Source organism: Dendrobates tinctorius, unplaced genomic scaffold (genome assembly GCF_039654945.1).
Source record: "Dendrobates tinctorius isolate UK_male_01 unplaced genomic scaffold, ASM3965494v1 ptg000199l, whole genome shotgun sequence".
Lineage (NCBI taxonomy): Eukaryota > Metazoa > Chordata > Amphibia > Anura > Dendrobatidae > Dendrobates > Dendrobates tinctorius.
Genome location: NW_027361866.1, coordinates 13,650,826 through 13,675,000, shown reverse-complemented (window position 1 = coordinate 13,675,000; position 24,175 = coordinate 13,650,826). Strand labels below are relative to the sequence as shown.

The 24,175-nt window shown below is 41.9% G+C and overlaps 1 protein-coding gene across 5 annotated transcripts in view; it reads left to right on the top strand.

Moving 5' to 3' along the window:
* Positions 1-24,175, top strand: part of MLPH (melanophilin) — a 166,049-nt gene that overhangs the window by 85,350 nt on the left and 56,524 nt on the right. For all 5 annotated transcript variants that reach the window (XM_073553274.1, XM_073553277.1, XM_073553275.1 and 2 more), the window contains exons 4-8: positions 10,041-10,153; positions 10,615-10,653; positions 13,694-13,782; positions 20,160-20,285; positions 20,463-20,664. In XM_073553274.1, the coding sequence (XP_073409375.1) occupies positions 10,041-10,153; positions 10,615-10,653; positions 13,694-13,782; positions 20,160-20,285; positions 20,463-20,664 (569 nt within the window). The remainder of the gene's footprint in view (positions 1-10,040; positions 10,154-10,614; positions 10,654-13,693; positions 13,783-20,159; positions 20,286-20,462; positions 20,665-24,175) is intronic.

The window sequence follows — 24,175 nt, the reverse complement described above, 5'->3', positions numbered from 1 at the left end:
AGTTTCTTCAACCAATGGCAGTTATTCAGTCCCATCCCTGCACTCGCCAATGCCCTCTAATGGTCAAACTACAATACTACACTTTCTCTCTTTATCTCCATCTGTTTCATAGAATCGTAGAGTTGGAAGGGACCTCCTGGGCCATCTCGTCCAACCCCCTGCTCATAGCAGGATTCGCTAAATCATCCCAGTCAGATGTCTGTCCAGCCTCTGTTTGAAGACTTCCATTGAAGGAGAACTCACCACTTCTCATGGCAGCCTGTTCCACTCATTGATCACTCTGTCAAAAAGTTTTTTCTAATATCTAATCTGTGTCTCCTCCCATTCAGTTTCATCCCATTGCTACTAGTCTTTCCTTGTGCAAATGAGAATAAAGTTGATCCTTCTACAATGTGACAGCCCTTTAAATATTTGTAGATGGCTATTACGTCTTCTCTCAGTCTTCTCTTTTGCAAACTAAACATTCCCAAATCCTGCAACCTTTCCTCATAAGACAGGGTTTGCAGACCGGTCACCATTCTGGTCGCTCTTTTCTGAACTTGCTCCAGTTTGTTGATGTCTTTTTTAAAATGTGGTGCCCAAAACTGGACACAATATTCCAGATGAGGGCTGACCAAAGAGTAGAGGGAAATAATGACTTCACGTGATCTAGACTGTATGCTTCTGTTAATACATCCTAGAATTGCATTTGCCTTTTTTGCTGCTGCATCACACTGGTGACTCATATTCAGTCTGTGATCTATTAGTATACCCAAGTCTTTTTCACATGTGCTGTTGCTTAGCCCTATTCCTCCCATTCTGTATGTGCTTTTTTCATTTTTATTGCCCAGATGTAGTACTTTGCATTTTTCCCTGTTAAAAACCATTCTGTTAGTTGTTGCCCACTTCTCCAGTTTATTTATATCTTTTTGAATCCTCTCTCTCTTCTCTAGTATTAGCTATCCCTCCTAGCTTTGTGTCATCAGCAAATTTAATCAGTTTACCCTCAATTCCTTCATCTAAATCGTTGATAAAGATGTTGAACAATACAGGTCCCAGGACAGAGCCCTGTGGTACCCCACTTGAGACATTCTTCCCACTGGATGTGCAGCCATTTACAACCACTCTTTGGGTCCGATCACTAAGCCCGTTCTGAATCCACCTAACAGTTGCCTTGTCCATTCCATACTTAGTCATTCTTTCAATAAGGATTGTATGAGATACTTTGTCAAATGCTTTGCTGAAGTCAAGATATACTATATCTACAGCATTTCCTTGATCCACCCAATCAGTGATTCCGTCATAGAAGGAAATTAAGTTAGTCTGACATGACTTATTAGTTACAAACCCATGCTGACTCTGTTTTAATCACTTCATTCTTATCCAGGTACTGACATACATGTTGTTTAATAATTTGTTCAAAGATCTTTCCTGGTATAGAAGTCAGACTCACCGGCCTATAGTTGCCTGGGTCCACCTTCTTCCCCTTTTTGAAGATAGTAACAACATTTGCTCTTCTCCAGTCTTTTGGGACTTCTCCTTCCTGTTCTCCAAGAATTTTCAAAGATTATGGAGAGGGGTTCAAAAATTTCTTCTGCTACCTCCTTCAGTACTCTGGGGTGTAATTCATCTGGACCTGGAGACTTGAATTCATCTTTCACTCTAACAGTCCACCCACAATACACTACACCTCTGCCTCTCCACTGCAAACAGGTCCACCCGTCAATCCACCTTCCTTACATCATCAATGATGCAATTCTATAGCGCTGATAATAGCCCCAATGTTTAGTGCCAGAAAGGTCTGCATAACAATGGAAGTGATTCTGATAACGACGCTACATTATGTCATTGTTATTAATGCTATTCCCTGATAAGAGATAATTCAGATTACTTTTCAGTTTAATTAATGGTGAATAATGATTTGCAGCACATGCACACATTGTCTTTTGAAGACATCCCCTGTCTATTGGGTCATAGACCTCATTCAGAACGAAGGACACTTTTCAATGAGTCACAAGAGAGCCAATATATGAGACACCATTTAATTACAACACTGTATTTCGTATGTATCAGGAAAAATGCCAACCTGGCTATGGATTTCTCTAGATTAAACCATTGTTTTCTTGGGATCATAGTGACGGCATTTTAGAAAGTTGTGTTTCTGATAACAATAACACTAGAACTCATAAAAGCAAAGCTCCCCGAATAAAGTTGTAATGTGAAATAATCAACTCATATTTTCCTATGGGTTGTATTCATATTTTTATATATTTTATGAATTGGTTGTGTGTATTTCCAGAGAGAGCAAATAAGCCTCTGATGGCATTTCTGGTGACACATCTCTAAACTTATTTTGCTTTATGCATCCACTCCAATGGTATAGACTGATATCTCTTAAAGAAGTTGGCTAGGACTATTTTATGTTTTTATGGTGGGCCTAAAAACTAACACACGGTTGCTAACAGAGGCAACTACCTGCCTGTTTGACCTGGTGCTGGCTCAGAACAGTCATTGACAGGTCCTGCCGACAAATCAGCTGCTCTGTGTCAACCGAGCAGCTCTCTGTCGACGAGGTGTGACTGCCGACGTCATGCTGATTGACAGCCGGTTTCACACAGGCAGCGGGGGGGGGGGAGCTGGCTGTCAGTCAACATGATGTCGGCAGTCATGCCCCATCGACAGAGACGAGCATAAGTGAAATCGCTTCTCTGTTCAAATGACATCAGCAGAAACCACTGAGTCATCGGTAGGAGCGTTGTGTGACTGTTCGGAGCTGCCTGAGGTCTGCACCGGGCACAACATGCAGGTAGTTGATCAGTTGATTAGCTACCTACCTGCATGGTGTGCCCGGTCCCGATCTCTGCCAGATCTTAGTTATTAGGCCCATAGTCAAAAAATTAAATACCGGTAGTCTTGGATAACCCCTTTAATAAACTTCTGGAGTCTTACCCCTGTTGACCTTAGGTGGTTGGATAAGTGCGCTCATATGGATAGAAAGTATCAGAGTTAATTGTGTGAATACTAAAAATACTCATTCCACTCCAGAAATCTCTGCTCCAGTTCATGGTAGGAATGTAACACAATCTGTCTGTTTAGTGATTAGTTAGAAATCATTTCCTGCATTGCAGATTTATAAGCAAAATTCCCGTTCTCCCTGCTCTAGAATAAGCAATGGTTACAAAAGAGACAAAGGGGGCATGGCTGCCAGAAAGTGTAACGCTATATTATGTCGACATAAACTGCACTTGACTATAATCTACAGTAATACTCAGCCTCATAATACTAGTTGGATTCAGTGCCAAAACTGCTCGCTGCAAAATCGCCAACACAGACCCCAACGCTCAATGTTTTTTAAAAACAAGAGATCTGCACCCCCTGCAAGCTCCAGTGTACCTGTAGCCCCTGCTCCCACTGTATGTATGTCTCTGTGTTAGCAAATATGTCCCACATAACCATAAGCGCATTGCAGTGACCGGCGGCTGTCGTCAGGAATTCTCATTTACAGTATAAGTGCACTTCTCAACAAAAATGAACACCACAGCATAATGGCTCATTCAGATGTTGGTGATTTTTTTTCCATCTCAGTTTCCCCAATGTTTTTTATCAGAATTTCATCAGCGATTGGTTAGCGTCAATTTTTCCCATCAAAGATTGGTCAGAGTTTCATCAGTTTTTCCTCGATTAATAAATGAACTGATGGCAATTTCTGAAGCTTCTCTTATTAAACAGTCCATGAAAAATGGGCAGCGCACGGATGGCATCAGAGCGCTGTCCCTTTTTTTTTCTTTCTTTTCACGGACCCATAGACTTGTGATGGTCAATTTGTTCCGAGATTTGGATCAAAATCGTACAACTCTCTGTGATTTTGTGCGGATCACTCCGTCCACAAAAATACACGGATATGTGGAGAGCCACATAGACTATAACAGGTACAAGTTCTATCCATGAAAAACATGGACAGTTAAAGGTCCAGGATCTCATTCTGTCTAAGGCTAGACATGGTTATAACATTTAGGCTGTGTTCACACGTATGCGTTTTTTACGCGGTTTTACCATGGGATTCGCGGCGGATACAGCGTCCACACTCCACAAACCACCACGCAGTGGGACGGCTTCATGTGCCTCCTCACAGGATTGGTCTATCTCACAAAGCCCAGTCACTAAGAACCTCACAGTACAATATATCGTACATTGATGAAGGTCCTAGACCGAAACGTCTGTGTATGTATGTACTGTTGTATAATTAAAAATCACCTTTCTGCATCAGAAACCTTTGGTGTGTGCCACAGCTGAACAGCTGACATGTTCCCGCAATAGCGCGGGTGGAATCGCCATCCACCTGCGGCTATTAACCAGTTAAATGCCGCTGTCAAACACTGACAGCGGCATTTAACAAGCGCTTCCGGCATTCGCGCTGGAAATACGCACACCGGTGACCCGCGTCACGTGATCTCGAGTCACCGGTGTGTCGGCATGGCAACCAGAGGTCTCCTGGAGATCTCTATGGCTGTCAGTGTCGGCTTGCTGTGAGCGCCACCCAGTGGTTGGCGCTCATGGCAAGTCAGCAATTCTACCACATATAGGCAATCAGACCATCGCCTCTATGCAGCAGAGCCAATCGGGTTGTGGCAGTGTGTAGTCTCCCATGGAGACTATTGAAGCATGCCAAAAGTAAAAAGAAAATGTTTTTAAAAATATAAAAAAAATAAAAGTTCAAATCACTCCCCTCTTTCGCCCCATTCAAAATAAAACAATAAAAATAAAATCAAACATACACATATTTGGTATCGCTGTGTTCAGAATCTCCCAATCGATCAATAAAAAAAAGGATTAACCTGATCGCTAAATGGCATAGTGAGAAAAAAAGTCAAAACACCAGAATTACGGTTTTTTGGTCACTGCGACATTGCATTAAAATGCAATAACAGGCGATCAAAAGAACGTATATGCACCAAGATTATATCATTAAAAATGCCAGCTCGGCTCGCAAAAAATAAGCCCTCACCCAACCCGAGATCACGAAAAATGGAGACGCTACGAATATCGGAAGATGGCACAATTTTTTTTTTTTTTTTTTTTTTTTTTCCACCACTTAGATATAAAATAACCTGTCCTGCCAACTCATCGGTGACCAGTGATCACGTAACGGGGGTCACCGATGGGCGGATTTCAGGCGCGATTGCCAGAACTGCATGGTTAATGCCGTTGTCTGCGTTTGATTGCGGCAATTAATGGATTAATAGCGACTGGTGGATCGCGATTCCAACTGTGTCTGTTCTGGGACATGTCACCTGTTAAAACAGCTGACATGTGACCTATCTAAACTATTAATATGGGCATACAGGTTATATGCGGCTGAGGAGAGTGATATCTGTGTGTCTCCTATCAGATGTGTTGTTGCTGACAAATCAGCTTTTATCACTTTATATAAATTACCTCTTCCAGGCTTTGATGCAGATGCTGCATGGAAGATAACTCTGCCTCCAGAGATTATTATACATGGAGGGGAGTTACCAGTGAGATGTGTGATGGCGGCTCTCTGCTCTCCTGATCTCACTGCAGAGCTGTGTGTGATTATACCTGACACATCTGCAGGTTCCTCTCGGCTTCAGTTTCTATCTCACAGTCAGACAATGTTGTAATTTTGTTACAATACAGCAGAGCTCAGAGAACTGCAACAATGGTGTTTGCAAGAAGACAAAGTTAATTTCTCCTGTTCTGTGTTAGTTACTTGTCTCACAGTGGTAAGGGCCCCCCCCCCCCCCTTTATGTATGATAAGTGAGCTCTGGAGGCAATCTTACAGGAAAAGTCCTCACCAGAGCCTGGAAGGGGTAATTTGCATATATAAAAAGTGTTTATTTCTCTGGAAAAAGACATCAGATCGCAAATAGCAAGGCATAATTTTTTTCAGCTTCCTGTGATCTGCATGCACATAGACTGCTTAGCAGGTTTAATCCTACTGACTGATTCCCTTTAATCGTACTAGGGGCTGTTTGGTTTCAATTAAGGTGTCTAGCATTTGGTGGATACCCTAATGGAAAGTAAACAGACATCCATCATAGATAAATGGATACCTATGAAAGTTTTTACATCCACCATGCAACAAACACAGTTTTCAACAGAACTGACTGTGGCTCTGGTGCCATATACCCTGTATGAATAGTGGTTCTGGGTACGTATTCATGTACTGATGATGGTTCTGGTGTGGTATTCCTGTGCTGATGGTGGTTGTGGTGATATGTTCATGTAATGATGGTTGACTGGTGCCGTGTTCATCTAATATTGATGTCTCTGGTCAGCGTCGGACTGGAACACCTTGGGCCCACCAGAGAAAATCATTCTTGGGGCCCACTATGTAGCTGCATAGAGTTAAATACCAGACCACCAATTATGCGGTAAAACACGCTAATATCCGGGTATAATATAAGGTTGTACATGTCTTAATTATGTAGCAGGAGTTGGGGTAGCCCCCTCATAGAATATAAAGCAGCCCCCTCACATAGTATAATGCAGCCATCTCATAGAATATAATGCAGCCATCTCATAGAATATAATACTGCCCCCTCATAGGGAATAATGCACCACCTCATAGGGTATAATGCACCCCCTCATAGGGTATAATACTGCCCCCCTCATAGGGATTAATGCACCCCCTCATAGGGTATAATACTGCCCCCCTCATAGGGTATAATACTGCCCCCCTCATAGGGTATAATACTGCCCCCCTCATAGGGTATAATACTGCCCCCCTCATAGGGTATAATGCTGCCCCCTCATAGGGTATAATGCTGCCCCCTCATAGGGTATAATGCTGCCCCCTCATAGGGTATAATACTGCCCCCCTCATAGGGAATAATGCTGCCTCCTCATAGGGTATAATACTGCCCCCCTCATAGGGTATAATGCTGCCTCCTCATAGGGTATAATGCTGCCCCCTCATAGGGTATAATACTGCCCCCCTCATAGGGAATAATGCACCCCCTCATAAGGTATAATGCTATATAGATATATAGATATAGAGTTAGATAGATATAGATAGAAAGATAGATGTAGAAATAGATAGATATAGAGATAGATAGTAGATAATGGATAGATATAGATAGATAGAGATAGATATAGAAAGAAATATAGATAGATAGATCGATAGGTAGATAGATATAGAGATAGATAGAAAATAGATAATGGATAGATAGATATAGAGATAGATAGCTATAGATAGAAAGATATAGAGATAGATATATAGATAGAGATACATAATAGATAGAGATAGATAATAGATAGAGATATACAGATAATAATAATATAGACATATATAGATAGATATAGAGATAAATATATATAGATAGATGGCGATAAATAAAAATAGATATAGAGATATATATAGAGATAGATAGATATAGAGATAATAGATATAGAGATAGATAGATATAGAGATAATAGCTAGATATAAAGATATGTATAGAGATAGATATAGAGTTAGAAAGATAGACAGATATAGAGAGCGATATAGAGATAGATAGAGATAGCTAGATAGATGGATAGATAGATATAGATAAGAGATAAAAGATAGCTATAGAGATAGATATAGAGATAGATGGATAGATCAATAGATAGATAAAGAGAGAGATAGAGATAGATAGATAATGAGATATAGAGATAGATACAGAGATATAGTGATAGATAGATATAGAGATAGATATGGATATAGAGATAGATATGGATATAGAGATAATATATAGATAGATAGATATAGAGATAATATATAGATAGCTATAGAGATAGATATAGAGATAGATATAGAGATAGATATAGAGATAGATATAGAGATAGATAGGTAGGTAGATAGATATAGAGATAATAGATAGATATAGAGATAGATAGAGAGAGCGGTAGATAGAGAGAGATAGATATAGAGAGATAGATACAGAGATCGATAAATAGATAGAGATAGATATAGATATAGATAATAGATAGAGATAGATATAGATAATAAATATAGAGATAACAGATAGATATAGAGATAGAGTAAGATAGAAAGATATAGAGATAGGTAGATATAGATAATAGAGATAGATAGATATAGATAGATATAGAGATAGATAGCAAGATAGATATAGAGATAGATGTAGAGATAGAAAGATAGATATAGAGATAGAGCGATAGATAGATATAGATAGATATAGATAATAGATAGAGATAGATAGATATAGAGATAGAAAGATAGATAGATATACAGAGAGATAGATATAGAGATAAATAGATAGAGAGAAATAGATATAGAGATAATAGATATATATAGAGATAGATAGATATAGAGAGAGATACAGAGAAAAGATATAGAGATAAATAGATAGAGAAAGATAGACAGATATATAGATATAGAGATAGAAAGATATAGAGATAGAGCGATAGATATACAGAGAGATAGATATATAGATAGATAGCTATAGAGAGATATAGAGATATAGCGATAGATATAGAGATAGATAGATACAGAGAAAAGATATAGAGATAGATAACGGATAGATAAATAGATAGGTATAGAGATAGATAGATAGATATAGATATTAGATAGAGATATATATAGATAAAGATAGATAGATATAGATGGTAGCTAGATAGATAATAAATATAGAGATAATAGATATAGAGATAGATATAGATAGATATAGAGATAGATAGATAGACATAATAGAAAGATATAGAGATAGATAGATGTAGAGATAGAAAGATAGATATAAAGAGAGCGATAGATAGAGATAGAAATAGATAGATATAGATAATAGATAGAGATAGATATAGAGATAGATAGATAGAGATAGAAAGATAGATAGATATGAGAGATAGATAGATAGATAGAGACAGATAGAGTGAGAGAGATATAATAATAAAAAAAAAAAAAAAAAAAAAAAAACACAATACTCACCTCTCCTCCTCGCTCCCACGCTGATCCCGGCTTCAGTGTCAGGAGCTGCCCTCTCTGCCAGACACACAGCGGGTGCGCGATGTAGTGACGTCATCGCGCACTGGCTGTGAGGAGCAGAGGGGACAGAGGGCGGCGCTGGCCCTGATGCAGAGCGGCTTACTGGGCTGGGGGCGGGGCCTCTGGGGGTGGAGACCTGAAATGATATTCACTGCTTCGCAGTGAATATTCATTTCTCTTTAGCAGCGGGGACAGGGGCTCCTGCCTCCTGACACCCCCTGCTACTCCGCTGGCAGGGGCCCCCATAGCAGCTGCATGGTGTGCGACACACCACTGGCTGGGGGCCCCTGGAGCAGCGGGGGCCCTAGGCAACTGCTGGCCCTGTATGCCTGCAGGTGCCAGGGCCCACCAGATGCCAGGGCCCACCGGAGAATCCACCGGTTCTCCGGTGGGCCAGTCCGACGCTGTCTCTGGTGATGTATTAATGTAGTGACGATGCTTCTGCTGCTATATTCATCACCAGAACCATTATTAGTACATGAATACGAAGCCAAAATCATCATAAGAACATAAACAGAACCCCAGAGCCATAAATAATACATAAATAAGGCACCAGAAACATCATAGGTAACTTAATAGGTCACCAGAACCACTATCCGTAAATGAATAAATCACCAGAACCACTAGCAGTACATTAATGCGTCACCAGAACCTCCATTAGTACATAAATACATCACATGAACCACTGTCAGTAAATACAACATCAGTGCATGAATCTATCACCAGAACCACCATCAGGGACACATCCAGACATGTGGGGGCCAGATCTCTGGGTCACATTATGAGTTGCTGTGCTGAAATTTGTGCAAATTGGATCCAACTTGCTTCAGATTTCCATGAGCTGATTGGAATCTAGCCTTCCAGGGGTTGATTGCTGATTTCAGTTTCCATTGACCTTTGATTCATCATTTTGTTTCTAACGAATTGCACAATTTATATCGGTGAAGATTCAACTCCAATCCTTCTTTTATCAAGATCTGTTGTGTAATTTAGGTGTTGCCTTAATTTTCTTGAGCAGTGTATACGAGCTGGGGGCCCTGAATTGTTTGCTTACTAATACTCCTATATCTTCCACAGAATGGTGAAGATCGGGTCCCATGAATGGTATTATGACCACGTACGCGCTAGGTTCAAGCGGTTCGGCAGTGCCAAAGTTCTGCGTTCGCTGTACCTGCGGCAGCAGTCTGAAGGTAGAGGAGGCTCTAACATGACAGGTGTATCTAAGATGACTTTTTATCCTCTAATTTGGGGTGATTGCACAATCTGAACACATTTGGGCCAATAGAATTCATAGTGTTGAATGTCACATCGAAGAGAGAATGTAATGTACTGCAGACTGTGGGGAAACATTTAGTTGTCGGACATCTAGGCTTGTCCTGTTCTGTACAGCGACGGCTATGTTGTCACCTGCGTTCAAGGCTGCATGAAGATCTCTTCTTCTGGTCCATATGGAGGACATCTCTGATGGATCCCATTGTAAGTCAATAGGAGTCCTCGTATCTGGTGGTGCCGGTCATGTGAAAGCCCCAGAACTGAATGGCGGCTTTCATTATATATAGAGATCCCGACTCTAGAAAAACAAGAGGGGAATAACTTTATAATGATAATTCTAAATGAATAGCTAATCATGGAAATGTATATTTGTGGACAGGACTTCAGGACAGAGTGCAGAGCCTGCCGGATATCAGCCGTAAGTAACCTGCTAATCTTCATTTCTCTATTAAAGGGAACCTGTCACCAGGTTTTCCCATATACCGTACGGCCAGCACCTGTAAGCCCTTATAGACAGCGTACAAGAATGCTGTATATATGTCCCCAATCCCCTATGGAAGGCTCAAAAAAGAGCTTTTATTATACGAACAGACGGAGCTGTCCGGTCTGATGGGCGTTTTTCATATTCCTCTCATCTCTTCTTACTATCGACGCCGTGCTTCCCTACTTTGTGTGGATGACGCATCCTACATCATCCACACCGTGTCCCCCATCGCGCTCCTGCGCAGGCGCACTTCTCTCTGTCCTGCTGATGGCAGAACAAAGTACCCCAATGCGCAAGGTCAAAAGAGTGCCGATAACCCATAGGTAAAGCTGGCGTATGCAAAATACAGTACTTTACCCTGCCCTCGACATGGCAGAATGAAGAGCTCCTGCGCAGGATACGTCATCCACACGAAACAGGGAAGCAGGATGGGGATTGCAAAAAGAGAGGGGGCGCCGGATCAAGACCTGAACTGCCCATCGGACGGGACTGCCCCGTCGATAAGTATAATAAAGGGTCTTTTTTGTGCCTTTAAGAGCAGATTTGGGACATACATTTACATACAGCATAAATACCTTCAAAGGTGATGGCCGTACTTTATACAGTGCCGCAGAGATATGGTGTGAATTTTTCTGAAGTTTTGGATGAGTGTGATGACAATGAGAATAGCGATGATGACATTTTGTGATACTTTTAAGTAAAAGACTTTGCGCCACCTGGTGGTTATAAATGGAGAAGCATTTTATCTGGTCTAAATTCTTAAATTGCATACTTATGAAATTCTAGATGTGGTAAAATTCACATTTTATTCCACAGAGCTATACACAAAACATGTTCAGTCTCTAACACCATTAAATTTACAAATTCTCAACTCCAGACAGTTGTTGTTGTTCAGGAGGGTAGTTAGCGAGTGACAGAGCCAAACCAATTTACCTTGTGTTGCATGCCAATAGAAGAGAGTGATAAAGTCACATGACCTTTATCAGAGAGCGATTGCTACCGTACTTTGGCTGTGAAATGATGGATGCCTATGGGTGCAGTGGATGTAGTGAGAGCCGGGAGTGTGGAGGGTCAGTATATTGTCTGATCTGGGGTTTGAATTACTAGAGGGTATTTTATATAAGCCAAATCAAAAAGTGACGCCTACTCTTACAGTGCCCTGCTGCTTACATATTGAAGAGCCCTCCTAGGTCGACATCTTTGGTAACAAGATCCCCAAGTATCACGTCTCATTTACATTGCTTACGTCTTCCCAAGAGGCACATGAGACCCTTTGGGTCCCGATACAACCTCAGCGTCGGCACCACATATCGTTGTGCCTATAGTTACACGTGTACAGAGCTGTAATACGGCCCCTGTACAAGTATGTAAGCTCTTCCTGTACCTCCATATGCCTCCAATTTTATAGAGTTGTGTATTTTAAGGATAAGGGGGCTTCTCCCACCACCAGAGCAACAAACCACTTCTGTCACCCACACATTGGCCTGTTCTTGCCCCGGGGCCCTCTCCTCTCTGTGTCCGCCCCGTCTTCATTCATTTTGTATGGGACGGTCAGGAGCAGCCGCAGTGCAATAGGAGTCTTTCTGGCAGGGCCATAGACCATGAATGGAGCGGAGGTCGAGGGTGCACACCCCCGCTCCATTCAATACAACACTGTAGAGCGTGGTTCTCGGGATGGCCGGGAGTCCCACCACTGCGAACTCCAGTGGTCAGCAAGTTGTCATCTCTCCAATTCATAAGGATTCGGAACAACCTGGTATTTAAGAATAACCCTTTAGTAGAGGGAAAAAAGTTACCCCAGTGTGTATATCAATACTAGACAGAGTGCTGACATTGCCCTGTCCAGATACGGGTCACCATGCGCAGAGCTGCCATTTGTACCCTACTCCTACCTAGAGGACACCTCCTGAATGGCCGGCTTTACCAGACCATGGATTGTGGTACCGTCTCTGCGCCCTTCCATGTTCTCAGTAGATGTAATGTCTGAATACTGATACAATCTTCAGAACAGCCTGTATTCTGCTCACTGCAGTCAGAGGAGTCAGGATGATGGTGTCCAATTTTTTATGTATTATTTTTTTTTACTGGATTTCCTTCTACTTGAAATGCAATTTAATAAAACAAAACACTGTCCTTCTTAAGGGGAAATTGTCACCACATTTTTGCCACCATATCTGAGAGCAGCATAATGTAGAGACATACACTCTGGCTCCAGTGATGTGCCACTTATTGGGCTGCTTACTGTACTTTTGATTTATCAGCTGGAGATTATCACTAGTAAATCTGCTGCCAGGTAGGCAAGCATAATCATGAGCTCTCTAGAACGCCACCTCATCCGCATAATCATGAGCTCTCTAGAACGCCACCTCATCCACTGATCGGCTGCTTTCTGTGTACACTGTGCATAGGCAGAAAGATGTCAATCAGTGGTGGGGGTGTACTTATACAGAGCTCTTCTAGATCTGCAGCAGATAAAACAATGATTTTATGAAAATGACAGCAAGCAGTCCAGCAAGTGACACATTGCTGGAATCAGGGTCTGTGCCCATACATTATGTTGCTCTCAGATTTGGTGGCAAAAACCTGCTGACAGTTTAACTTCAAGTGAAGCTTTATTTTTTTTTTTTTTACATCAAGTGTGGAATAAATATGTTGCATCAGTTATCATAACTTATTAAGACTGTGTTCACACGTTGTGGCCGCGGTGCGTTTATTTTCCTGGTAAACTCCCAGTGTGTTGTGTTTGCCACTAGTTTTTAAAAACCTCACGGTGGATGCAACGTGTGAATGCAGCCTACAAGTAATCCCAGCTGCCAAAAAGGAAGATGGCCAAGCTTTCATTTAGACTGTATCATTATATCTGCTTTTTCTCTTGGACAAAGTGATGTTATTCCTAGTTGCAGTTGTCTTGCTATTGTGCAAACCATCATGTACACTTTTATTAAACCCTGACTATATTTATATTTGCCTCCAGGAGACTATCTGCGCCAGGCCCGAGCTGGGATGTTTGCTGATGAGGATGATGATGTCCTGGACAGCGCAGAAGCTCAGAACTACAGTATGGTAATCGCACACATCTGCTGCCATCAAGGCTCTTCATTGCTTCTATGGGTTTCTAAATCATCAATCACCACCTCAGCCTGCTGTAGTTTAAAAGGTTAGAGGATATGGACACCTTTGAGGGCAATTTTGTTTTTTTACTCATTTACGCTAAAAATAATTTTTGCAGTTGGTTTTCATTTAAAAAAATGCAGTTTGTTTGTATCCTGGCTTCAAAATGAGTTAACTGAGAATCTGTCAGTGAGCTCATTCAGACAAGAGGTATCTAAATTTTAACTGTGTTTTACTAAACTCATCTCAGCTAATTTGTGTCTACAAACCACATCATGGGTGAGCTGAGCTTTCAGCTGACCATAAATCATCTGAAAGAAGCTCAATAAAAGAAAGATAAAGTTTTAAATTCCCCAACAAACTCGCTAACAGATTCTTAGATGACTCATTCTCCAGCCACCAATAGACAGCGAAACACTGAGGCTTAACATTTTTTTTATTGAAACCTAATTCTAAAATTATTTTTGTTTCAAAATACTTGCGTTTGAGAAAAAAAAATTCCCTCTAAGGAGTTCATATCCTTAATAGGACTAGCTACATGATTTGTCAAATATCCGTCACACCGGGCCTTGAGGAAGATCTGTCGCCAGGTCAAAAGTAACCAGTTTTTGTTTTGTTTTGTTTTTTTTATTTAGCTTCTCTCCCGAATAATCATTTTTTTTTGTTTTTTAAAAAATCCGTCATACAGTTCCAGAGATATGGGCCTTTTTACTTTGTGTTAATTTTTATGAGTCAAGTGGGAGTGGCTCACAGGTGTCTGTAGGCTGCTCTGCATAATTACCCTGAGAGCCACATCCCCTTGAAAAGACCATAAACATCAGTAAATAAAAAGGCCCATATCTCAGGGATTTAATAAGAGCAAAAATTGGTCACTTTTGACCTGATGACAGCTTCTCCTTAAGACCCACACAAGCCACTAAGCTGTTTTTCATTTTAACATTTCAAGAATTTTTGAGTCATTTAAAGGCAACATGTCATCAGATCTGACCCTCATCAACCATCCCCTGAAGGCAACACTTCACATAAAGAAGATATAGTAGATGATCGCTACAATGTAGATTTGCAGAGAAGGGTCCATTTGTGGTAGCCACAGTAAAGAAGAGCCCATCAGTCTGGTCCCTAAACTCTTGCGTCCAGGCTTGACTGATGAGCCCCATTTATTGCTGTCATGACCAGACTAGTCCATATCTCGCACATGCTCAATCAGCTATACTTCTGACACATGCGCAGCGCCAGTTCGTAAGGGGCTATCAAGTTTAACTATTGGGTTTCATTTAAAATTTTGCACCATTTGCATTTTATAGTATGCAGGGTGCAGAATGAGCTCTACTATGAGTTTAAGATTCTGACAGTGAGCTCGTTCTGACAGTTTGCTGTACAGCTCACTTACACGGCACAGGGAAATTATGGCAGCAGCTTCTCTGCAAAATAATGCAGCACATGACACAATAAATCTTCTTTCAAAAGATGATCAGACATTAGTCATTTCCAGGGCCGGCCCGAACGTATAGGCAAACTAGGCGGCCGCCTAGGGCGCCGACCCAAAGGGGGCGCCAGAGAAAAAATAGAAAAAATTATAAAAAATCTTTTCAAAAGGCAAAAAGTTTTAGGGATGGAAAGAAAAGTGTACATATTTAAGGGCAAATATGACGCAAGAGAGGTTGGTTGGGTTGACAATAATTTCGATAGAATCTGAAATTGCTAAACAAATTAATCTCGGTGACTTAGTGTCATCCTTTTCAAAAAAAAAGGCAAGGAAGCAAAAATTTGAATTACCTATGGTTGTTTTTGTTTTGTGTTATTGATTACTTTGTCCTATACAACTTCTCAGAAGATTAAAGAGTTAGGAGAGAGTTAATTAATCATTGTTGTTGTGGTTTATTTTGCTCCTAAATTTATATCCCAAGTTTTCATCTACTGCCAAGAATAGTAGGGGCGCAACAAAATAGTTTTGCCTAGGGCGCCGTAATCTCTCGGGCCGGCCCTGGTCATTTCTAGGGTATGTGCACATGATGTCTTTATCAGGGGGCCATGCTGAGGAGCCCACCTGAACAAGCGATAAAGAAATGCTAAGACGGTGGAACCTATGCACTGCAACGTAAAAAGACTTGCTGAGCACATGTTCAGACTTCTGAGATTCATTTTACCATCTTCAGGTTTCCAAAGACACAAAATGGTTAAAAGAAGTGACCTGACTATTCCTCAGATGGCTCCCACCGCTGGCTTTTTTGTATATACAGGCAAACAAAAAAAATATATGGTGGCAAAAAAGCCACCGCAAAAAAAAATGACTTGCATAAGGATAAAAAGAGGCTTCAGGAAAAACTGCCAGCGTTTTCCTGAAGTGTCTTCTACTTGAGGTAAAAAAAAAGACGTCATGTGCACATAGCCATAAGATCAACACTACATTCTTGGGTAGACACTCCCTTTAGAGGCTCACTCACACTGGTGTATAATACGGAGGAGTGCAATGCGAGAAAATATCGTATTGCACTCTGACCAATGAGGTGTCTTTTTCTTTCTTTTTTTATCAGAGAGAGGAAAAAACACATCATGTTGCGATTGGATGTAAGAATCGAATAGCGCTCGCCAATGCAAGTTAATGGGTGCAAGAAAAAAAATTGCACGGCACACGGACCATGTGTGTGTGTCGCCCGATTTTTATGCACTCATCCCAAAGGAAAGCCGACATTTCAGCAGCCAAGTTCAGTAAATTCACAGCCCGACCCGTCTAATAGCACCCTTTAGGGCCTTTCATGTGGTACTAAAGGGTGTTTAGCCTTATTAAAACTATAAAATAAATAATGAAAAAAAAATACTTGTGTCCCCCCCTATTTTTTTGATAACCAGCAAAGGTAAAGCAGGCAGCTGTGGGTTTATATTATCAGGCTGGGAAGGTCATTGGTTATTGGGCTCTTCCCAGCCTAAAAATACAAGCCCGCAGCCTCCCCATAAACATTTTTTGTGTTTGATTTTTCTTTTAACTTACTAGGTTAGTAATGGTGGTGTCCGATAGATGCCTCTCCATTACTAACCTCTAGGCTTGATTCCAGCAGATGTTACAAAGCTGACATCAAACCCATACACCATTACCATCATTATTGCTATCACACCACGGCAATCGGGAAGATCTGGGCCAAGTGCCAGAATTTACGTATTTCATGTGATGCACCAATTCTGGGGCAGCTGAAGGTTTGTATCTTTAGGCTGGGATGGGCCCAATAACCATGGATTTTCCCAGCCTGATAGTATAAGCCTGCAGCTGTTTGTTTTACCTTGTCTGGTTATTAAAAAAGTTAGGGGAGGCTCCACATTTTTGTTTTGTTTTCAATTATTTATTTAATAGGTTTAATAAAGTTAAATACCCATTAGTGCCACATGAAAGGCACTGAAGGGTGAACATTTATTATATGTAGCAGGATTGTGACATATGTCTAGAGGATATATATATTCTAGCTATCTATTCTATTTAGACAAAAAGAATACAGCAGTACATGTGCGTGAATCTAGGCCATGTGAAAACACAGAAACACATTAAAACCATTCAATTGGATAATAATCCTCAAAAATATTTTTTTTTTTTACATTTTTTTTAAAACTTACAGTAAGATGAAAATGAAGGTTCTTAGTGCACAAATTGGCCAATTCATGTAAGCCCATCAACCACGGCAAGGTGACCTCCCCCTGATGGGTCCCTGCTCTACCTTACATAAGCCACTTCTGGGCCACCAGCCTACAATTTTGGACAAACGTGTCACTATCGGGCTAAGCCTACAATTTATGGGCAGGAAGAGCTGATTGCGGCCACCTGCAAGGCCAATGGGAGGGGTGCAAGATCAGACTGGAGGTAGCTAGCATCCAGCAACTAAATAGAGAAAAAAAAAACGACCAGCACCTCCTAATGTGAACACGTGCAAGCTGCAAATATTTATCTATATTTTTATATAAGATTGCTTTATTTGTTTGTGAACAAGCTTTCAATTACAAACCAAAAAGGACAAGCAATGGCTTGTCCTTTTTGGTTTGCATCTGTAATGCAGTGTGTCCTGCACTGTCCCTGTAATGAGCTGACGTGTTCACCCCTTGAATTTCTTCAAATATGGTGTTATGGCTTTCCAGCTTTTTGTGCTGTCATCTGTATTTAAGCTTTAAATTACATAGAAAATTATAGCATGTAAAATTGCATATGGATGTCATACGGAATGATGCTAGGTGAGGAAATAATCACACACTCGCATGACATAAGTTTAACCATGCAGATACCACTCTTCCAACTTTTCAAGAGCAGCTGTTTCTATATGCTAATGTGCATGTCCCCTTAAGATGTCCTGACGACATTTTTATTTCATTAACTGCCCTAATTACTTCTGTGATGATGTGTAAAGGGGGTTTTACACATAGCGGATTTGCTAACAATATTGCTAAAGCATCACCGATTTGGTGACGCAGCAGCGATATCGCTAGTGATATCGCTGTGTGTGATACTTACCTCCGACCGGCTCCCCCGCTGTCCATCGCTGATCACGCAGCTCCATTTCTCGTCGGGCGCTTCCTGCTGGGCTTCCTGCTGGCGCCGACGAGCGACGTGTGGAGGCGGGCGGGAGGACGTCAGGATCGCCGCGTCTGAAAGGTAAGTATTGTCTGCTGTATCGCTGCTGCATCGCTGTGAGATCTTCCTGTGTGGCAGCTCACTAGCGACCATTTAGCGATGCACCAGCGATCCTGACCACGTCATATCGCTGGTCGGGATCGCTGGTGCATCGCTAAATATAAAGGGGCCTTAAGTGTATTGCTATACTTACCAATCACCTTCTACCCCACTTTCCAGCGCAGATTCGGTCATTCATGAGCACTTCTCTTCTTTGCCCACTCACACAGTGTTCTTTGTGTGGTACAGAGTTAATTCATTCAGTGTAAGCCTATGGAGCTTACGAACAAGGCTTCATGGAGTTATACAGAGAAAATGACTTCAGGCTCATGTAATACCACTGTCGGGGGGTGGACACATCAGCACATTCTGTACTTACTGTGCCGGCAGCTGCTTCTTCCCTGGTGCGTCCCATATTCCTCCTGGAGTTCAAAGGTTTGGAGGCAGAGCCCAGGATAACGTCAAACAATAAAGATTTATTTTCTTCAGGACACAGCACATCCAATACACCGTTAGCACACTTGACACGGTATCAACAGTACATCTTCAGCTTTCCCTAGCTTCTTCAGCTACACCAGAATGGACCACAAAGTTACAGCGGGATGAGGAGCCCAGTGAAAACGGCACTTCGACCTATCTCCCTGGAACCGACTTCAGTCCAGACATGGAAATAATCATCTACTAGGTCGTCCACCCCCTTTTGGTTATCCTGCCCGAGCACTCGCTGATGGCCCACTCGACAACTTCTTCAGCACTTTGCTGAAACTTCATCAGTGACCTCTTCACTGACGTCTTCACTACGTTGCTGCAGATACCATACACTTCACTTCTTCTCTGCTCTTCCCAATTCTCCCACATCTACTATAGATGGCTAGGGTTTCCACTTCACACTTTTGTGTGGCAGCTACACAGCTCAGGAACAGGAACGTCCGAGCAGCACAAGGAGTCCACCCCCGACTGACTACAAACCAGGAAATCTCTCTCACTAGTTCCCAGCTACCACTCCTACAATTAACTCTGGAGTGTCCTACAACTGTGCTCCATAATGAGAGTACTCAGTGCCCCCCATCTAGTGTCCTTTTTACTATCTGCACTGTCCCTAACTTACATATAATAATATGGCAATAAACATGTATATACAGCTTACACATATTGATACGTAAATACGAGACATTCAAATATGGCAATCATGCACAAGCAAACAGAAATATCAAGATTTACAGGGCTAGGCCCTGACCCTCTTACACTCACACATAAATTGTGGTGTGAGCTGCTTAGTCTTTCTGCAGGTCACATTGGTAAGCAGAGCACCGGAGCAACGCTGGAAATTGGAGACTACAGCGATCGGTAAGTATAGAAATACACATCATTGCATACTGTAGGTAATTAGGACAGTTTATTAAATAACATTTTGTTGGGATATCGTCTTTAAGAAACTGTTAGATCATGAGTTTTAAGTAGTATTTTGAAACATGCACACATTTCGTACAAGGCGCTGCAGTGTTTTCTCATCACTTAGTGGTTTACCTCTCAATGGAAGCCCAGTTCTCCGATTCAGGAATAGTTGGATAAGTGATTTATGTATCCAATCCTGTTGTACAAACCTGATTTATTTTTCTGCTCTTTTCTTATCACTTTGTCACTCAATGAATTTCCTTCTTAATTAATTTTCCTCTTAAAGATGCGCAAGACAAAGCGTCTGCTGTCTGTTCATCCGTATGACTTTGACAATGATTCTGAGTATTCAGCCCAATCGCGCAGACAATCAATGCAGCTTTCTCCGTCTCTAGAACAAGATGTTTTCCAGGTATCTTTGGGGTTTTGGTGCTATCACTATTTTCCGTAACACAAACTTGATCTACATGGTGGTTGGGTTGCATATAATGGGTGGAAATACCACGCTTCGTCTGTGCTTTGTGTCTGCCATAGTTTATCCGCGTACTAAACCTTGTTTTTTTTTTTTCCATGACGCTTTGTTCCACAGTCATTTTCTGAGTATACCAGCACTGGCAGAGATGTGGCTCAAAAAGGGTCACTCATTGCTGAAGCTGAGCTGGCATCTGTGTTCCACCAGCTACTCCAGGAGCAAGACCAAAAAGCCACCAACCCAGAGCCGGAGTTCAGCACTGAAGTTTGTCTAACGTTGAACTCTCGACGTCGCAGTCTGGAAAACATCCGTAGGTCCAGTAAGTACAAGCCCCCAGACCATAAACACCATTATTACTAGAGCCGTGAAAGTTCTCACCACATCTCAATATGCTCATAGTTTCCAAACCCCGCTGTCTGAGGACTCCACAATACATGAACACACCAATCATTTTATAACCCTAATCCACCTGCTTAATACAGTACTGGTGCCCCTGATGCTGCCAAAATAATTCTGCCCAGTATAGCCATGGATTTTGCATGTACTCCAAAAGTCTCCTGTGGTATTTGGCACAAAAATCTTAGCAGAAAATCCTGTAAAGAAAACCTATTTGAGTGAAAATGGTGTCAGATCTATGGGCAGCATGTTATAGAGCAGGAGATGCTGAAAAGATTGATATATAATTTTCTGGGAAAAATATTTAGCATAACTTGTAATAATTCATTGAAATCTCAGCACATTCTTGAATTAGGAGTCCAGTGGGCGGTCCTATTCAGTGATTGACAGCTTGCTCTGCATTCATAGTCTCGCAGTAGTTTCGTCCTAAGCCCAGAACATGCAGGAAAAATACAAGTTATACTGAATCTTTGTCCGCAATCCTATATATCCATCTAATCCATTCCTTCTGCTCTATAACATGCAGCTCGCAGTTTGCACAGCATTTCCAAGCTGACAGATGGCCATTAAGTCCTGATAGTTCTGAGAAGGAGCCTTCATGGTCAAGTTTTGATTTTTTTCTAATTTATACCATAGATGTTTGATCTGATTGGGACAAGAGTTTAGAGGCCAAGTCAACACCTTCAACACTTTGACAGGCCACCTTCTTCCATTGCGCTTCTGTTCAGTTCTGATACTCATGTGCCCATTGATGGCACTTTCAGCAATGGACGCCTGGCAGTATGGGCACTCGGAGTGGTCCGCAGCTGCACAGCACCATATGCACCAAGCTGTGCGCTCCGTGTGACCTTTTATCATGGCTAGCAGTAACTTTTTCAGATGTTTTTTCCTACAGCAGCAGTTCTGTGGGATCAGACTAGATGGGGCTAGTCAGCAAGCCCTTGATGCCCACAACCCCGTCACCTGTTAACCAGTTGTCCTTTCTTCGCTCAGATCCTTTTGACCATATTTCCTCTTTTCTCTTCACCTGTCAGTGGTTTTAATGCTAAATCTGATTGATGAAAATGACGCAGACCTCCAGACTTGCACTTAGGCTACATACACCCATCAGGGTAAAACAGACCATCATACCCTCATGTTTCAACCAATTGCCGACATGTTCTAACAGTTTTTTCTTCATTTTTACAAACTGAAGCAGGTAGACTATCTGGACCTTTATTTATCCACTGACTCCAACCTATGGATCAGGTCAAAAATGAATGAAACATGGATGTAAAACTGAAGTATAGACTGGTGTTGTTCACTGTAGTAAGTTTTGTGGCATTGGGCACATTGCAGCTTTTCAAGACCTAGAAGTTCTCCTATCCTTGCCCATTTTGGTGGAGCTTACTTAAAATGATGTGAAAATGCCAAAATTTGCTAGATTTCAGCGAAACTCCATGTCCCACAAAATTTTGAAGCTGGCTTAATTGCTTTTATGAATCAGGGCCTATGTCTTCTAATTTTCATCCATGTTTAACAGATCCTCATAGACATTAGTGGCCAAGTCTGGTCAACAAAATGGAAGAGCGTAGGACATGCGCTTAGTCTCAAGACCCGGACGAGAGGATTCATTTTTAAAATGGATAGCTCAGATTTGAACATGTGGATGTGGTATTCACGTCTAAATACTTTTGGCCATAGTGTGTATTTATATATAAAAATGAGTGTATGTGTGTGTGTGTATCAAGCCCCGCCCACTCCACACTCAAAGCCCCGTATAATAAATATCTAATATATACATATATATAATAAATATCAAATATATCTATTTCATAGGCACATCTTCTTGACCACAACAGGTTAAACTGCCTGTGTTGCCCATAGCAACCAATAACTCAGCATCTTTCATTTCACCAGAGCTGTTTAAAAGATGAACACTGAGCTGTGATAGGTTGCTATGAGCAACAATTTTCCCACTCCACAACACCTCAGCAGACACTGACCGGGTGGGAGAAATCTAGCCTCCCCGGGAACATAAGCTCCCAGCCATTGTCTAGCTCCAGAAAGGAGCAGAGAGCACATGACTGAAATGAATCACCCCCTCCTCTATTACTGCCAGGCACTATTCTTACTGGCGTAGAAAATCGCATCATCAGCGGCTGCACACAGAGCCGCAAACAGAAGAACACTGCCAGGTTACATAACCGCACATCTCCAGGAACTTCCTGCTCAGCGTCTCCCGGCTCAGGACTATGGGATGGAGGATGTGTGATGGGTATATGGGCACAGGACTATGGGATGGAGGATATGTATGATGGGTATATGGGCATGGGACTATGGGATGGAGGATATGTATGATGGGTATATGGGCACGGGACTATGGGATAGAGGATGTGTGATGGGTATATGGGCACTGGACTATGGGATAGAGGATGTGTGATGGGTATATGGGCACTAGACTATGGTATGGAGGATGTGTGATGGGTATATGGGCACTGGACTATGGGATGGAGGATGTGTGATGGGTATATGGGCACTGGACTATAGGATGTAGGATGTGTGATGGGTATATGGGCACTGGACTATGGTATGGAGGATGTGTGATGGGTATATGGGCACTGGACTGTGGGATGGAGGATAGGTATTTATTTCTTTATTTTACTCACTTATATAGCGCCATTAATTCCACAGCACTTTACATACATTATTGTATGATGAGTATATGGGCACTGGACTATGCGATAGAGGATGTATGATGGGTATATGAACACGGGACTATGGGATAGAGGATATGTATGATGGGTATATGGGCACGGGACTATGGGATGGAGGATATGTATGATGGGTATATGGACATGGGACTATAGGATGGAGGATATGTATGATAGGTATATGGGCACAGGACTATGGGATGGAAGATGTGTGATGGGTATATGGGCACTGGACTATGGGATGGAGGATATGTATGATGGGTATATGGGCACTGGACTATGGGATGGAGGATGTGTGATGGGTATATGGGCACTGGACTATGGGATGGAGGATGTGTGATGGGTATATGGGCACTGGGCACTATCAGTCGGTTGGCTCTTTTTGATAGGGTTTTTGCGGATGGCAGACAGCAGCTTTCCTATCCTGTCCTATGTAGTTAGCTTGGGCCCCATCATTTGCTCAACCTATCTTTCTATCTGTGTTAGTGTTTTCATCTTGCTTCACCGTCATTATATGTTGGGGGCTGCCTATTGCTTTGGGGTCTGCTCTGGGGCAGTTTAGTTTTTCTGTTATGATGAGTCACCGAAGGAGAAAAAAACAAAATACCAGCTAAGTCCAGAAAAACCAGAGAGGTTGGCAGCTATCGGATTGCAGACCCCTGAACCTATCCACAACAACTAGCAGTAGCCGTGGGGGGATCCTACGGTGCCCTAGACCCCTCGATCACAGCCGGAGAACTA